Here is a 12,152-nt window from a genome sequence, read left to right as displayed (position 1 = left end):
GAATGGAAAACAGATATGACATACTATCCTGCTGTAACTTACCCTGACATTGTGATCTATTTTATCTTCACTCAAAGTGTTTATACCAGAATGACCTGAAAGCTTACAAGAGCATGGATGCAAATCAGTTTGTGTGTGGCTGGGTTCATGAAGTGGGAGCTGTTGTCAGAAATGGATACCACCTAGTCAGTGGAAAGGTCAATGTTTACATTTCATATGATCTATATTTCACTACACTGTGACTTTTCTCAGTTCAATGTAGATGTTCCCTCAACAGCTTTTTTAGCAAATCCAATTATTTAATTCATGTAAATTCAAATGTATGTAATGTTTGTGAGGCCAGGAGAAATTTAATGATCATTTGCAAGTCATAATTTGACAGTTAAGTAATGCCATGCAGGAAAGAGTATAATTAATTTCCTTTTGTTATGTTTCTGTCTCTTGGTACTACATATATTTTCAAAAACACATTTGAAATAGATTTTTTTTTTCGATAGAATATAAATTTCTTTGGCCTACGTTTATTTGTGAAATTTTCATTTGCTGCAATGACAGGTGAAAATATTCAGTAATATTAATTAAGTGTGCAAGATACTTAATACTTGCATACATGCATGTATGTTAAAAACTCCAACATTATCTTTTACAGGTTCTCCATTCCCAAGCATTGCAAGAAAAGTCCATTTGGCCTTGTGTGATTGCTGAACAAAGTGGGAAAATTGTTGCTGCACATTGCAACTGCAAGACTGGCCTGGAAGAAACTTGTTCACAAGTTGCATCACTGCTGTTTTGGGTTGAAGCCAACATCAGGATACGGGACTCTAAGACTGTCACACAAGAGAAAGCATACTGGAAGCTGCCAACACCTGTAAACGATGTGGAGTATGGTCCAATTGGTGAAATTGACTTTATTTCAGCAAAGACAAAAAGACACCAACTGCGTAATGCCCTTGAAGCTGTTGCCAATGTGGATGCCATTCACCATTTTCCGACGCAAAACAATTCATTTCAAAGTTCTAAGCAACAATAGCATCCAGTGTCTCACCAATCCATAGACCTCCACAAAAGTAGTCAATACAAAAAAATAAAAAATAAATCCCTACCTACTGACCTAGTTTTGTCAGTCTATGTCAGCGCAAATACAACATGAATTTTGTTTGGCCTTATAAAAATGTTTTGACCATATACAGTGAAGAAAATAAGTATTTGAACACCCTGCTATATTGCAGGTTCTCCCACATAGAAATCGTGTAGGGGTCTGAAATTGTCATCGTAGGTGCATGTCCACTGTGAGAGAGATAATCTAAAGAAAAATCCAGAAATCAGAATGTATGAATTTTACCGATTTGTGTGATACAGCTGCAAATAAGTATTTCTGTCCATCAGCTCAAATTCTGACCTGTTAATCCGCCTTTAAAAGTTCACCTCCACTCCATGTATTATCATGAATCAGACGGACCTGTGTGAGGTTGTTAGCTGCTTAAAGACACCTGTCCACCCCTTACAATCAGTAAGACTCAAACTCAAACATAGCCAAGACCAAAGAGCTGTCCAAAGACACCAGAGACAAAATTGTACAACTACACACGGCTGGAAAGGGCTACGGAGAAATTGTCAAGCAGCTTGGTAAAAAAAAAAGGTCCACTGATGGAGTAATCATTAGAAAACTGAAGAAGCTAAACATGACTGTCAATCTCAATCGGAGTGGAACCCCATGGAAGATATCAATTCGTGGGGTCTCAATGATCCTTAGAAAGGTGAGGAATCAGCCCAGGACTACACAACAAGACTTGGTCAATGACCTGAAAAGAGTTGGGACCACCGTTTCCTTTGGTATTACACTAAGACATCTTGGTTTGAAATCATGCATGGCACGGAAGGTCTGTCTTAAATTTGTCAATGACCCTTTGGATGATACAGAGGAGTGATGGGAGAAGGTTTTGTGGTCAGATGAGACAAAAATTGAACTTTTTTGTCATAATTCCACTAACCGTGTTTGGAGGAAAATGAATGATGAGTTCAATCCCAAGAACACCGTCCCTACTGTGAAGCATGGGGGTGGTAGAATCATGCTTTGGGGGTGTTTTCTGCACATAGGAGAGGACGACTGGACTGTATTAAGGAGAGGATGACCGCACCCATGTATTGTGAGATTTTGGGGAACAACCTCTTCCCCTCAGTCAGAGCATTGAAGATGGGTCATGGCTGTGTTTTTCAACATGACAATGACATGAAGCACCCAGTCAGGAAAACCAAAGGGTGGCTCCGTCAGAAGCATATCAAGGTTCTGGCATGGCCTAGCCAGTCTCCAGACCTAAACCCAATAGAAAATCTTTGGAGGGAGCTGAAAATCTGTGTTTCTCAGCGATCGCCCAGAAACCTGTCCGATCTAGAGAAGATCTGTGTGGAGGAGTGGGCCAAAATCCCTCCTCCAACAGGAAACGTTTGACCTCTGTAACATCAAACAAAGACTACTGTACCAAATATTAACATTGGTTTTCTCAGGTGTTCAAATACTTATTTGCAGTTGTATCACACAAATAAACCGTTAAAAAAAAATTGGGATTTCCGGATTTTTCTATTTAGATTATCTCTCTCACAATGGACATGCACCTAGGATGAAAATTACAGACCCCCCATGATTTCTAACTGGGAGAACTTGCAATATTGCAAGGTGTTCAAATACTTATTTTCCTCACTGTAAATGGGAGATGAGGACATTGAAGAAGCACGAGATAGGTTTAGATGGAAAAAGATGACATGCTGTGGTGACCCCAAACGGGACAAGCCAAAGGAAAAGAAGAAGAAGAAATGTCCTGTACCCAATGTTATGTAAGTGCAAAGAACAAATAAACCAATTCTACTTTAAAATTTTTTCAAAAGTCTTATTCTCCATCTAACATGTCAGGCTGTTCTGTACCCTGAAAATTCTGTTTAGTTCCACTTGTACCAGTTACCCACTGTATTTGAATCAAAAACCCATGTGTGTATATATGCACAAATTTACATGAATTGCAATAAATGCCTTCCAAATGCAACATATGTCTTTGTTTTCAATTTAGAGTTATTGATACTATCTTTGAATGTCAAAATGTCACTCCCAATGTTCAAGGAAGAATGCAAAGTCCATTATGTTAATCTTATAACCCATGCTTGGGTAACGACAATGCCAATATAATTCCACAAAGACATGGACTTAAGAATGGTTCAGGCAACAAGTCATCCTGTAGCATGAGCAGAGTGGCTGCAGCTTCAAGGTGTTGACGTTTTGCTGATCGTTGTGTATTTCGCTGAAATCCTGCCGAATTCTTTATAGCGGATCCAGGCCTGAATTTGTGATGTCCCATGTTTATGGTTGGAACCCAGTCTGGTTTCAACTGCTTTTGATCGTGTAAAGCACATTGAGTTACTTCGTGTATGAAATGCACTATACAAATAAACTTGCTTTGCTTTGCTTTACCAGCTTTGCCGTAGTAACCCATCAGTTCTTCATCATCCCTGCTTCCTTCACCAAAATGTCCAATAAAATTAACACCAATCACAATTCTCTGTAGGGATGCTTAGAACTGCTTTGTCTAGCTCCTTCCAAAATTTCCTTTTAATTTCTAGGTTACATCCTTCCTGTGGATCATAGTCAGTAACTACATAATGCAAAGCATCCTCAGATTCAAGTTTCAGCTTTAGACACTCAATCTGATCCTCTTTTCACCTCCAAGACATTCTTATCTAACTTTTGCTTTAAAATCACCCCCAATCCATTTCTCTTCTCATCTACGCAATAGTCAAATAATTTGAACCCTGCCCCTAAACATCTATCCTTACTGCCTTTCCACCTGGTCTTCTGGACACACAATATATCATATGTCACGATATGAAGGTATCAGAACCCAGAAGCAAGCGGATACTGAGAAGTTTGTGGTGAATAATTTATTGAAAAGGAAGTGGGAATTGGAACTTTGCGGCATAATGGCAGATCGTCGATACGGCGAAGGTGCCCCAAGTGGTGAAGTGAGCAGTTGGATGGCTTGACGGGGTTGTGAAAGAAGTCAGGATGGTGTGGAACATGGAAGGAGTACTGAGGAGAAGGAACAACATGGAAATCCAAATAATACAAATCGGGCATAGCTTTTGTGAATTTGCAAGGCTGATACAACACGGTGCAAAGTTAAAACTTTCACAAGGATTTCCAGGATCTGACATGTTTTTATGCTGGCAGAGATGATGCTGGCTGATTAAAAACAGGGGTATGGAGAAGGTGGTGCTGATTACAGGGAAGCGAGAGTGAGCAGAGAAGAGAGAGAGAGAATTTATCTTTATCATCATGTCAACCAACTCCTGAACTTTTCCCGTCATAGTTACAACATTAACATATAAAGTCCGCACTGAGTTCTAGGCTCGCTGCTTTCCTCTTTCTGCTGAAGAACCCGCTTTCCACTTCTCCCTTGTCTTTGACCCATACGAGCTGAATCTCCACCACCGCCCTGTAGCTTAACTCAGGGCACAACCTATCGGGTATGGAATTCTTTGGATAAACATTCATATTTGTTTGGCAAACTTTTAAGTCAGATGCCCTTCCTGACACAACCCTTTGCATTTATCTGGGCTTGGGACCAGCCAACAGTTTGCAGTGACATTTCTTTGACAAAGTCTTTTGGTCTGAAACCGAACTCACATTTGATTTTGAGCTATTTCCAGCTGAAACATTTACGGTGGCTGAAATCACTGATATGTTTCATCTCTATGAAATTTTCAAATATACACAACAAACAAATTGACTGATTTTGAAATCAGAAATCATGGATAATAGTTTGAGCCTATTGTTCAAGTTACTAGTTTGGTAACCAAAAAAATTGCTTACAATATCACAAAGTTATCATTTATTGTATATGATCATTGGAAATTTTGGTACAGATTTTACCAAAAATTATGAAAGTTAATTTACATGATTATCTTTCATGACGGGGGCACGGTGGTTCAGCTGGTGTTGGCCTCACAGTTCTGAAGTCCTGCGTTCGATCCTGGGCCTGCCTGTGTGGAGTTTCCATGTTCTCCCCGTGCCTGAGTGGGTTTCCTCCGGGCACTCCTGTTTCCTCCCACATCCCAAAAACATGCAACATTAATTGGACACTGTAGTTTACCCCTAAGTGTGAGTGTGAGTGTGACTATTTGTCTTGATGAGTCCTGAGATTGGCTGGCAACCAGTTCAGGGTGTACCCTGCCTCCTGCCCTTTGACAGCTGCGATAGGCTCCAGCACTCCCCGTGACCCTCGTGAGGATAGGCAGCATAGAAAATGGATGGATGGATGGATGGATGGATCTTTCATGGACAACATAAAATTATGTGGTGGGTCCAATATAGCGAGTTAGTCAGTTAATTAGTACAATTCAATTGGCTTTGTATCTGCACGAAGGCAACATAACATGAGGGAGACATTCCGCCACCAACAACTAAACCATCCAGTCACTTAGAATATGTCAATTAAAATACTCTCAGACAGCTCATTTTATGGGAGCTGTTTTATCTCACATATTTATGAATTCATTACACATTTCATTAAATTTAATCAATGATTTTGGGGCCCTGGTTCCCTTTTAGTGGCATCTATTCAAATGAAAGCAGTGTCTTGCTTGTGTTGTAATCGTGTCGTGCTCATGTTGTAATGTAATCTTGCATTTTTACTATCATTTAGGGGACTGTGCTGTGTGACATCATACTGCTGAACTTTCTGAAGGGAGCAGAGCTGTACAAGACCAAGAAATTTGAAGAGGTAAAATTAATTACTTTGTATTGTTGTAGATCAGGGGTGGCAAACCCGTGGCTCATGACTCACATGCATCTCTTTGCCTGTTTACATGCGGCTCTCTGGAAGGCACGAAATCATATTGAAGTTCTGCTTTTTTCTTTTATGTGCATGCATGCATTGCTCGAGCTCATTATTTATTAATTATTTATTTTATTTATTTCTCTTCTTCTTTCTATTAGATCTCCTCAATTCCACCAACACGCCTTCCCATGAGGAAGCTGAGTCTGGGTTCTCTGAGGTGGCCTCTTCTATTTCTGGGGTTGAGGTCACTGAGATGGTTAAAAAGCTCCTTGGTGGCCGAGCCCCAGGGGTGGATGAGATTTTCCCAAAGTTCCTAAAGCTTCTGGATGTTGTGGCTCTGTCCTGGTTAACACACCTCTGCAACATCGCATGGACATTGGGGCTAGTGCCTCTGGATTGGCAGACTGGGGTGGTGGTCCCCTTTTTAAGAGAGGGGACCGGAGGGTGTATTCCAACTATAGGGGATCACACTCCTCAGCCTCCCTGGTAAGGTCTATTCAGGGATGCTGGAAAGGAGGTCCATCAGGAAATTGAATCTCAAATTCAGGAGGAGCAATGTGGTTTTTGCCCTGGCCATTGAAGAGTGGACCACCTCTACACCCTCAGCAGGATTCTCGAGGATGCAAGGGAGTTCGACTAACCAGTCTACATGTGTTTTGTGGACATGGAGATGGCATTCGACCGTGTCCCCCGGGGAGTCTTGTGGGGTGCTCCTCAGGTCTATGGGGTACCAAACCCCCTGATACGGGCTGTTCGGTCCCGGTACAAACGGTGTCAGAGTTTGGTCCGCATTGCTGGCAATAAGTTGGACTTGTTTCCAGTGAGAGTTGGACACAGATTTGTTCATAATCTTTATGGACAGAATCTCTAGGAGCAGCCGAGGCATCGAGTGTGTCTGGTGTTGTGCCCCAATCATCGCATCACTGCTATCAGCAGATGATGTGGTTCTGTTGGCTTCATCAAGCCGTGATCTCCAACTCTCACTGGAGCGGTTCGCAGCAAGTGTGAAGCAACTGGGATGAAAATCAGCCCATCCAAATCTGAGACCATGGTCCTCAGTCGGAAAAGGGTGGCATGCTCTCTCCGTGTCGAGATGAGATCCTGCCCCAAGTGGAGAATTCAAGTAGCTTGGGGTCCTGTTCACGAGTGAGGGAAAAATGGAGCGGGAGATCGACAGATGGATCAGTGCAGTGTCTGCAATTATGCGGACTTTGTATCAGTCCGTTGTGGTAAAGAGGGAGCTAAGTCGAAAGGGGAAGCTCTCAATTTACCAGTCGATCTACGTTCCTACTCTCACCATAACGAATACCATGTTGAAGCATAAGGCTGTACATGAATTCACTTAACACCAGGACACCCTAGGTCGCAGTTCAATGATTGACTTTGTGGTCGTGTCATCGGTCCTGCACCTGAATATCTGGACTCTCGGGTTAATAGAGCGGTGGAGCGATCAACTGATCACCACTTGGTGCTGAGTTGGCTCCAATGGCGGTGGAAGAGGCCAGTCTGACGTGGCAGGCCCAAACCTACTGTCAGGGTCTCCTGGGAACATCTAGCAGAATCCATTGTCCATTGACTGGAACTGTGGTCCTAATGTGGTTAGTGCCTGTTTTGGCCCCTTAGTGGACAGCAATTGTGAACGATCATGTCAAGGTGAAGTTGTTCTATTGGGCATTTTAGCATGTGGGACTCCTGAATGTCCATGAGGAAGCATAGTCTGGAGTCCTTAAGGTGGGCTCCCTTATCTCTTGGGTTGAGTTCCTTCAGGCTCTGGATGCTGTGGGGCTGTCTTGGTTGACACAATTCTGCAACACTCCTCAAGGGGATGACACTCCTCTGCCTTGGTGAACTTGGTGGAGGCATTTGAACGTGCTCCTCTGCGATTCCTGTGGGGAGTGCTTTGAGAGTATGGGATACCAGTACTATGGGTTGCTTGGTCCCTGTCCGACCTTTGTATCGATTTATTCCACATTGCCGGCAGTAAATCGGAATTGTTTCCAATAAGTGTATCACGTCCCATTGGAACCGGAGTAGGACCCAAATGCAGAACTCGGACGATGCAAGGTAATTCAGGGAGAAACGTTTATTATTCCGAGGTTGGGGATCGAGCAGGCAGTCAGGTGCAGCAGCGGTAGTTGGGACGTTGGGCGAAGAGAGCAGGTGAGCGGGAAGGCAGGAGTCGGTACACAGGAGAACGATCAAAGCAGGCAGAAGTGTCAAATGAGTCAGGCTTACGGGGTTGGTCGGAGAACAGGCGAAGGTCGGTACACACGGGTTGTCGATCAGGGATACGGGAGTGCTCGAACGGGACATGAAGCTCAACGAACTGGCGCGGGCCAGTCATTATCGGGGTCATATAAATATACCGGATAATCAGCCCGCATGAGGCGCAGGTGTGCACCTCCCAATCAGCGCAACCGCACTGGCACCCGCACAGCCCGGGTTGGAGTGGCAGGATCATGACAGTACCCCCCCTCAAAGGCACGGCTCCCAGACGTGCCTAAACGAAGGAAACAGACAATAATTAACACAGGCAGGGATGGGCGGAAGGGGGGTCCGGAGGAGGGCACGCCCCCCCCCCCGAACCCCAGTCTGGTGGCCATCCAGGCCACCAAATGCAAGGCGTCCGGGTGGACAGGTCAGGAGGACAACCCGGACGCCAAGCACCAGGGTCCCCACGGGGCGATTCGGGAGGACGACCTCTGTGAGGAACCAAACGACGAAGCAGGAACCAGGCCGAGGCAGGCAACTGCTCCGGACGAGAACCTCCCACGCCGTGGTTGCGAGACGACCAGGGACTGGTCGCCACCGAGGCTTGGTCAGGAGGCAGCCGTGGATTGGTCACCAACGAGGCCAGGTCCTGAAGCAGCTGGGAGCCCTCAGGAGCAAAGAGGATGATGGAGAGAAGGACCAGAGCCATGACCGCCACCATCACAGCCATCCCGAAGTCTCTCCAGCTCCGGGGTGGCTCCACAGAACTCCCCAGCTCCTCCTGGACAGGAACGTGAGAAGGCGGCAACACCATCGCCACCTCCTGGACAGCAACGTGAGAAGGCGGCGCCAGTGCCACCTCCTCCTGGACAGGAACGTGAGAAGGCGGCGCCAGTGCCACCTCCTCTTGGACAGGAACGTGAGAAGGAGGTGGCACCATCGCCACCTCCTGGCCGGGAACATATGGACGTGCCCGTCGCCGTCAGAGCAGGAACAGGGGACGACCGCGGACCGGTCGCCGACAAAGCAAGAACGGGGAGCGACCGCGGACCGGTCGCCACTGGTACTCCAGGGCACAGACAAGAAGCGGCTGTGGAGACGTCGCCACCTCCTGGACAGCAACGTGAGGCAGCATCAGGTCGGTCCCCACTGCCACGTGAGCTTGCAGTGCATTCGTTGAAACAGCAACGTGGGCGTGGCGCGGTGGCGAATCCGTTTCCAGGGCAACGTGAATGAGAGTCGGCAGAGAGTCAGTCGAAACTGACACGTGGGCGTGTCTCGGGAGCGGGTCAGTTCCAACTGCCGCGTGAGCTCTGCTCGGAACAGCCAAAACCTCGACGTGGGAATGGCAAGGAGGCGGGTCAGGTTCCACAGTTACGTGCGCTTGGCAAAGTGGCGAGTCCGTTCCCACTGCGACGTGCACTTGGCAAGGTGGCGAGTCCGTTCCCACTGCAGCATGCGCTTGGTGAGGTGGCGGGTCTGTTTCCACGGCGACGTGAACGAGAGTAGGCAGAGAGTCAGTCGAAACTGACACGTGGGTGTGTCTCGGGAGCAGGTCAGTTCCAACTGCCACGTGAACCTGCGTCAGCAGCGATTCCGTCGCGGTTGTGACATCAGCGTAGCTCGGCTGGTTCGCCAATCTTTGCCGGTCCTAGGCCGTGAGAGCAGCCAATTCTCCGCCCGCATTTCGCGGTAGAACGCATCGCGATTTGGCGGCTCCTCCTCCCTCTGGGCTGGAAGCTTCGCCACCGGCTTCGGGTCTGCTGGTTTCACCGTTGCCGGCGAGGAGTGGGAGGGCGAGGACGGAGTCTTTGTTGCCGCGCCGCGGGAGGTACAAGGGAGCGCCCGACCTGGACGTCTCCTCTGGCCGCCACGCGGAGGTCCCGGGTAGATGGCCAAGCGGGTTCCCTCAAACGGATTGGTGTTCTTGTACCCACCGGGAGAAGACGCTCGGGAGCTGGAAACGCAGGGAGGTGAAACAAACTGACTGGGATGAAAGATCGGACGAGCAGATTCATAATCAGAATAATCGGAGTCGTACTCCGGCAGCCGGTCATACAAATCACGGTCCTCCTCATGTTCCGAAGAGTCAGAGTCCAGAAGAATATGAGGAGCCAGACGGGTCGTGGTCGGGACGTATTCATACCTCGCTGGCGGAGCGTAAGACACGGAAGCGGATAACGTCAAGGAGCCTACCCGGATCGGACAGGCTTGGTCCTCCGACAGACATTCTACCTTGCATCGGTCCCGGCGCCGGGTCTTTCCTGCTGGGTCCTGTGTTGGCCAGTTCGTTCTATCTCGTCCCATCGGAACGGGAGTAGGACCCAAATGCAGGACTCGGACGATGCAAGGTAGTTCAGGGAGAAACGTTTATTATTCCGAGGTCGGGGATCGAGCAGGCAGTAAGTTTCAGCAGCAGTAGTTGGGACGTCGGGCGAAGAGAGCAGGTGAGCGGGCAGGCAGGAGTCGGTACACAGGAGAATGATCAAAGCAGGCAGAAGTGTCAAAGGAGTCAGGCTTACGGGGTTGGTCGGAGAACAGGCGAAGGTCAGTACACACGGGCTGTCGATCAGGGATACGGGAGTGCTCGAACGGGACATGAAGCTCAACGAACTGGCGCGGGCCAGTCGTTATCGAGGTCATATAAATATGCCGGATAATCAGCCCGCATGAGGCTCAGGTGTGCACCTCCCAATAAGCGCAACCGCACTGGCACCCGCACAGCCCAGGCTGGAGCGGCAGGATCGTGACAAAGTGTTGGACTTCGCCTAGTCCGTCCTTTGTCACCAATTCAATTACTTGCTTTTCTGGACAGAATGTCTAGGTGCAGGCACAGCATAGAGGGTGTCCAGTTTGGTGGCCTGAGTATTGGATCTCTGCTTTTTGCAGATAATGTGGTTCTGTTGGCTTCATCGAACAGTGATCTCAAATTCTCACTGAAGTATGGTAAATTGCTTTCAACAGCAGAGTGGTACAAGGCTACCAGCAGCCTCTTACATGGGTTGTTTGTTGTTGGAATCCTGAGGAAATGAATAGATTGTCAGGTTTTCGTATCAATAGCTGTGGTAGTGGTAGTCCAGGAGAAGGTGTCTGTGGTGTACAGGGTTCCTTTGCCTTTTCGTGCTTCACATTTTGCAGCTTTAGTGCTTCAAGGGTTTTTATGCATTTAAAAAATCATTAAAAACAAACGTGAGCAAATACAGCTATATCGCATATTGTAGAAAGATGTTTTTATACAAGGCACGTAATTGGTTCCCGGCGACATCGACAGATGAGAGCATGAGTGGCTTTATCCCGCGAGCTGAATAGCTGTGCATCATCGAAGCCTCACCCAGCAACTTGGCTTGTCCCACCATTCCCTTGTTTTGCTTATGGTCTCATCCACGCTGATGACCGTCTTGCAGACACACTGTATCTTAGTGTTGTGTTGACAATTACCTTTTTTGTTTAAGTTTAAGTAATAACCATTTTAGGCATAACTTTTTTGATTATGTTGATACAATACCGCCTAACCGTTGTGCTCATGAGAAAGCATCCTCCGCGGCGCCCAAGAGGTGATATTTCCGCATGACAAGAGAATTGTGTAAATGGAGAATGCAGTGATTCACACCTCTGACCAGAAAAGGCTCAAACGAAAAATTTCAAAATAGATACGGCCTTTGAAGCATGACTCTGTATGGTGCTGCTCATCGTTATGTGGAGGAAGAATTTGCTAACCTCATCAGCGAGCAAGTTTTTATAAGGGATGAAACAGGCCTCTTTTTTATCATGTTCTTTCCTCTTCAAGTACTGTTGACGATCATCATGTGTAGCAATGCTGCAGGCGAGTAAATTTAAAGCCTCTACGAGCCCCTCCTCCGTCACCAACACAAGCCTTTTCACCTCTCTCAGAAGGCAATGTGTCTGTGTGAGTGAGATGGGACTGGACAGGTGTGTAGAACAGGGATAAAAAAGCAGTTCCTAAAGTCAAATATAAGTTATTTGGTTTTCTTTTGCAGAGCACCACAGAGAGATTTTGGACCTCAACACGGTAGGCAAACTCATCCTCCCCTGAGATGAGTCCCACCACAGTTGTGTCATATGCAAATGTAATGATGTGATTGGAGGGGTATATGG

At 46.9% G+C, this 12,152-nt stretch overlaps 1 protein-coding gene across 4 annotated transcripts in view; it reads left to right on the top strand.

Annotated features, from left to right (window-relative positions):
• The window catches only part of LOC133506633 (P2X purinoceptor 3-like), a 66,175-nt gene that overhangs the window by 44,650 nt on the left and 9,373 nt on the right, over positions 1 to 12,152 (top strand). For 2 of the 4 annotated variants that reach the window (XM_061830964.1, XM_061830965.1), the window contains one exon: positions 650 to 2,630. In XM_061830964.1, coding sequence (XP_061686948.1) covers positions 650 to 1,030 — 381 coding nt within the window. In that variant the 3' untranslated portion in view covers positions 1,031 to 2,630. Of the gene's footprint in view, positions 1 to 649; positions 2,631 to 5,690; positions 5,769 to 5,994; positions 9,175 to 12,034; positions 12,067 to 12,152 lie in introns of those variants that run through there. The other 2 variants (XM_061830963.1, XM_061830962.1) reach the window with 2 other exon arrangements.

Source organism: Syngnathoides biaculeatus, chromosome 9 (genome assembly GCF_019802595.1).
Source record: "Syngnathoides biaculeatus isolate LvHL_M chromosome 9, ASM1980259v1, whole genome shotgun sequence".
NCBI lineage: Eukaryota > Metazoa > Chordata > Actinopteri > Syngnathiformes > Syngnathidae > Syngnathoides > Syngnathoides biaculeatus.
Note: the sequence above shows the minus strand (reverse complement) of the source record. Positions and strands in the feature narration are given on the sequence as shown.